At 43.7% G+C, this 6,000-nt stretch overlaps 1 protein-coding gene across 2 annotated transcripts in view; it reads right to left on the reverse strand.

Annotated features, from left to right (window-relative positions):
• The window catches only part of PEPD (peptidase D), a 145,985-nt gene extending 141,842 nt beyond the window's left edge, over nt 1–4,143 (reverse strand). For both annotated transcript variants that reach the window (XM_031051961.2, XM_031051960.2), the window contains exon 1: nt 4,099–4,143. In XM_031051961.2, coding sequence (XP_030907821.1) covers nt 4,099–4,112 — 14 coding nt within the window. In that variant the 5' untranslated portion in view covers nt 4,113–4,143. The remainder of the gene's footprint in view (nt 1–4,098) is intronic.
• Between the last annotated feature and the right edge of the window lie 1,857 nt (nt 4,144–6,000).

Consider the following 6,000-nt stretch of genomic DNA (forward strand, 5'->3'; position numbering starts at 1 on the left):
TAGAGATGACAGAAAGGTGCACTATTATGTTAAGATGAAAAGAAATCAACTACCAAGAGACTTAACCTTAGAGAAGCAAAGTTTCACATCTTAATTATTATATAGTTTACATAGGCAATCTGAAAAGTAACCTTTGATTTACAGCTGCATTAAAGTAACCTCTTGAAAGACTTTATCAGCATCAGAAATTAAAACCCTATCATTTCTTGCTGCAGAGACAGCACAAAAAGCTAATAAAATATTTTATTTTACTTGTTTATATCTACTTGATATAACAGCGTAAGTAATTTTAGAAGCTGGAAGATTGCTCTTGCTAATCCAATTTTCAAACTATCTGCCTAGGAGTTCAGCTGATGGTGCACAAAACCCCAGTGTGTTTATTTTTATTACTTCCCACACACACCTGATAACCCAGCGCCATGGCAGATGATCATTACAAGGGCTGCAGACTACCTATTGCAGCACATAAGCATAGTGTGGAAGGACAGTAAAAGCTTTCATTTTGGAGTACCTGTGCCTATTAGGAAGAATGAAGCAAGTTCTTACTATCCTAAAAAAAGCTGCTGGATGTTTTAAATCAGACAGAAAACCTTAAAATAAGTATGAGCAAGGCTTTTTGGGTGCAAAGCTTTGGATGGCTGAGCAACCCAGCAAGAGGTTGAAAACACAAGCAAGATCCCCCCCATGAGGTAACTCCATGCAGGGGCCTAGAAATCACATGCTCACCTTATTACAAGTATTAAAGTGAAGACAGAACATCTTCAGATACCCTTATGCCATAGGTTGCTCTCAGATCTTTATATCTGCTGATAAAAAACCCAAACCCAAAAAAGGCAGAGGTTGTAGCACAACCTGTCTTATGTTTTGCTTTAAAGGAAGGAAAAAAAATGTAATTTTAATTGTAATTGTACCTGCTTGTAACAAAGTAACAAAAGAAAACAAAACTTGTAACAAGTTGGGGTTTTTTTTGTTGTTACTCTGGGTCTCCCTCCTTTTCCAGGCCTATTCCTACAGCCTGGAGCTCATAGGAAGCTGCTACAAAGGCACATTCTTATCCCCATTATGTTTACTATTAATGTTTTCATTGCACTTAAAACCTTTGACAACCAAAATGAGACTCAAGGAGAAATAACAATGTCAGGCAGCAATTTCTACCAATAGTCCCACTGCACCACTTTCAGACTGCCTTTTACTGGGATCTCAACACAGGAGTTGAAATGCATTCCAGTGCAAAATGACAGTTCTGCACATTTTATCTAAGTCCATGGCAAAACTGTGCTCTTCCTTCAATATAAAAGATTCTACTTTCCCTGCCTAAATTTGCTGTCACAGTCTCATCAACAGCAGAATTTTGGCCTGTGTAGCTGGTTTAGACTTGTAGGTTTTTCACAGGTATGGCCTCGGTCTCTATTTTAAGGCTACTGTAACAATCACAGGAGCTGAGCATGCTGGAGCCCACAGCGAGGGCTGCAGGACACAGGAGTGCTGAGTGTTGTTGCAAATGTCACTCAGTTCTCCAGGTTCTTCACTGAGCACTCATATATTAATTCATGCCTTGTACAGTACAAGCTTGCCAGGCAACAGACCTACTTTCACAACTGTGATTCTGCAGAGAAAACCAGCTAGGTTTCAGAAAGGATTCAACTCAGAGCTGTTTGCTTCCCCCACAGCCTTTGTTCGCTCTTTCCTCCTGCAAGCCGCTGAGATACCAAACTAACAGCACTCTCACAGATGGACTAGCAGCACAGCAAGACACCCACAGTGCTGCACTGCCTGCAGAGATTGGGTCACTCCACACACATGATCCCAGCACAAGCTTTCCACAACTTATGCTCTTTTCAGAGACTACCACTGACAGGAATTTTAAGTCTTACAAAAAAAAAAAATAAATAAATAGAAGAGTACAGCTTTCTATTGCAAATAATGATTTAGGAAGAAAAACTCTCACTACTCAAGATCACAAGAAATGTCTTCACACACAGGACTGTCTCTGTAACTGTCACTCTGTCACAACCATTGCTCTGTTACTACAAAATACATGGCAGGTCAGTAGGTTATGACTGGCCTGGTCTTTTTTCCACATTCCTTCCAGCTCTGTTCCAAACCCCTGTGGCTATGCAATACTGTCTATGCCATGATTATTATTTAGCACTTTTTCAGTTTCAAATATAAGAAGTCATTGCTATGCCACTTCTAGTAAATTGAGCGGGTACATGTATGTAAGTGCCTCACATGTTTATCACCCCTGCAAATACACATGCAATTACAGTGTAATCAGCATACAACTGTTATTTGCCACCTAGGAATACCACCACAGAGTTCCTTCTAGTGAGGGAATGATGAACTTTCATTGCTGGTCCGTGATCTCTAATCACTCAGTTTATACCACACAAGACGCACAAATACCAGAATTTGATTAGTACAGTACATTGGCTGGTCCTTCAAGGTCTGTTTCTTCTGTTAGTGAAAGGTCTCTGTTGTCTCCAGCCACAAACTCAAATCAAAACTCTCATGTGGAATTTGATAATGAAGCGTATTTAATGCAAGCACTGCTTTGTGGTGGACGTCTCTTTGAAGCTATGCAAGCTTCAGCAAATAAGCATTAGTAAGTGTCAGAAATGGCTACTCACAAGAGGACAGGATAACTTAAGTTCAGCTTCCTCATTTTCTCTAGTCTGGTATGAGAATTCAGCCACTGCTCAGTCTTGTAAAGGCCTCCTACATTAGCTGAGAGTTTCCCTGTTGTCTGTCATGCACAGTCTTTATGATCACTTAGGGCCAAGCCCACACAAGAGAACTTTCATTATGCTGGAAGTGAATTGTAGCAAGGAACATTAAACCAGATCTGCTTCTTTAAAAGCTATTTTTCTGTTGCCTGGATCTGTTAATTTTCAAAGCTTATTTCAGAAGTTTTATATTTTCAGAGAGTGTACACTTCATATGATCCATCTAACATTTTGGATTTGCTTTGATAAGACACCAGAACATACCAATAACCAAAAATCCTATTTTATTTCTGGGGGTTTTCCACCATTTTTCAGTTAACCTTTTGTAGTAAGAGGGGTTTTTTTCTGAAGAAATTTCATGGACTATCACTGCTGTTCCACTGAGGTCATGCAGACAAGAACCATATTTCAATGAGGATAAGAAACCACTGAAACTAGTTTTCAAGAAGATATAATTTGTTTTGTTGACTGGGCCTTATTTATCTGTTTTGAACAATTGAGTTGTCAACATCAGCCTGAAGATTATCCAATATTTAATGCTACTTCCACATCAAATACGCGAAGTGCAGAGGGCCTATGCTAACATTAGCACAAGCAAATAAATTACACAAGGGAAACAAGTACTGCATTTTTAAAACATAAACTGGATGTCTTCTTCATGGCAAATACAGTGATCCTTGTAAATAAGTTAACTTAAAGTCCCAGCCCCATCTGATATCCCACCTCCCTACCTAAGCCCAACATTGCTCTCAGCAGGGCCAGAGGATGCAGGAGCATCACTGCACAGAGGCTCAGCACTGAGAAACCCAGGCCAGAAGAGGGGACCTCACAGGGAAGCAACCTCCCTCCACAGACTAAACAGTCGGAACCAAGTCCCAGCATGACCTGTTGGGTCCAACTGTGAAATGTCCCCCCTCATTCTGATTAATTTTTAACAGCACCTTCTTATACCACTGAAAAAAACAGCTGAGTTTAGCTATAAATGAGGTAAAGACCCCGCGTTAAGTAATCCACACCCACTTTTCTGCATGACTTCCCCAACCTAACCCAACTTAGAGCATACCCTGCAGTTCGGGGTAGGCCTTGCCAAACCGCCCCGGCGGGCAGGGAGCCCGTGGGACCCTGAACCGTTCCCTCGCCGCCCCGCTGAAAAGCTGGGTCCGCTTCAGAAGCCCCTGCTCCAGCGCAGACACCCGGCCTACTCCGCAGGCTGCACCGGAACCCCCGACCCACCCGGCCCCCTCAGAAAGACCCGCCGGCCTCGCACAGCCAGGCCGCTGCGCAGCGCCCGCGGCGGGAAGCCGGTGTCCGGAGCGCAGAGCCCGTGAGGAGCAGGGGGCGCCGGCGGCACCGGCCCAGGAGCGATGCTTACCCCACCGCCGCCATGTTGCCTCGCCGGACTTCGCCTGTCACGTGATGGCGGGGCCGCCTCAGCGGGAACCGGGGGTGGGGCGAGGGCAATGGCGGGCGAGGTGTTCAGGTTGCCTCAGGGTCGCTGATACGGGCTGGGTTGGGTTCTGAATGTTTATCTGCTGAGGGATGGTGTTCATCGGCAAGCTCTGCAGCTGCCTGCGCCGCCGTAGAGGTGTGTTTGTCACCGTCACCTCAGGTGTTGGCTTCTGACACAGTCCTGAAGGCCAAAATCTGTGTAACGTAAGTACAGTCTTAAACAGGGATTGCTGCATTCTACAACGGAGCTCCCTGAAATAGTTGCTTAAAACATCCATTTATCATGCCATGCTGCAGTAATCCCTGTAAGAGATGCTTTCCTCTTGCATTTTGAAATGGAGAAGGTGTTTTAACAGCAGCCTCCATTCACGGTGCGCTGCAGCCAGCACCAGCCCTCGCACTCTCCCACTATTGAATTCTGCTCTTATTCACACAGATCTGTTCAGAACTTGAGTTGTTCTTGCCTAAAAATTATAAGCTACCTGAATAAACCAGCAGTTCCTAGGCCAGGACTAATGTGGCCAGTAACCACCATGCAGCAGCAACAGGAAATAGCCAGAAGTATGGAATACTAGATAAAGAATCAGAAGGTGGTTTGGGTTAGAAGGACCTTAAAGCTCATCCAGTTCCAGCCCCCTGCCACACCTAGGGACAGATTCCACTAGACCAGGTTGTTCCACTCCCTATCCAACCTGGCCTTGAGCACTGTCTGCAAAGGGGCAGCCACAGCTTCTCTGGGCAGCCTGTGCCAGCCCCTTAGCGCCTTCACAGGGAAGATTTTTTTTCTCAAATATCTAATGTAAATTACACTGTAAATTAAAATTACAAGAAAGAAACAAACAAAAAACAAAACAAGCAAACAAAAATAATATAAAGCCATTTCCCCTTGTCCTGTCACTACATATACTTGGGAAAAGTCCCTCTTAAGATTACTTGCAGGTCCTCATACAAGGGAATAAGAGATGGGAGCTCTGAGCTGTGACCTGAAACGCACTGTTTTGTTTCTCAGTGCTTCAATAAAACAGTGATAACTACTGCTGAGCTGGCAGCTAATTGCAGGTACCTAACTGCTCCCTTCTTGGAACAAAAGCACCAGTCCTTGCTCTGCTGCTGGTGCTTGCTCTGCTGCTGGTGAGCAATGCCACTTATTTATTGTTCTGGCACTGTTCTCAATAGGAAGTACTGTGATACCACAGAATATTTGCTAATGCACCTGGAGGGTCTACTTCTAGTACAAGTGCTTGGGGAAAAAAAGAGGATTGCAGAGCCCCTGCAGAGGTGGCAGAAGGAGGATCATAAAATAGATGGAGCTTCAAGTTTGTCATACCAAACTAATGCACTGGTGTCAAGAAACGAGCATGATTAAAATCATTTATTGATTGGTCAACTCATCCACTAGAAGTTGGGAGAAAACTGCAGCTACTCATGCACAGCTGGCTCTGAAGCGGTGTGTGAAGACTGCAATCACAGGAAAAGTCTGGCTTCAGGAAGTCTACAGAGGAGTGTGTAAATTAGGTAAACTAGAATAGACAAGTAGTCATCCTCTAGCTTTTTATGTTTTTATGCCCAAGAGTCACAAACCTTTACTACAAAATATATAATGAAAGAATCAGAAGCTTCTTTCATGGACTGCCCATTTGACAAGGAAAAATCATAGAATCGTGGAATAGTTAAGGTTGGAAAGGACCTTAAGATCATTAAGTTCCAACCCCTCTGCCATGGGCAGAGACACCACACACTAAACATGGTCACCCAAAACTGCATCCAACCTGACCTTGATACAATACTTTATTTTGGAAAAAAACCCCATTTTAGACATTATCAC

This window comes from Melopsittacus undulatus, chromosome Z (assembly GCF_012275295.1).
Source record: "Melopsittacus undulatus isolate bMelUnd1 chromosome Z, bMelUnd1.mat.Z, whole genome shotgun sequence".
Taxonomy (NCBI): Eukaryota; Metazoa; Chordata; class Aves; order Psittaciformes; family Psittaculidae; genus Melopsittacus; species Melopsittacus undulatus.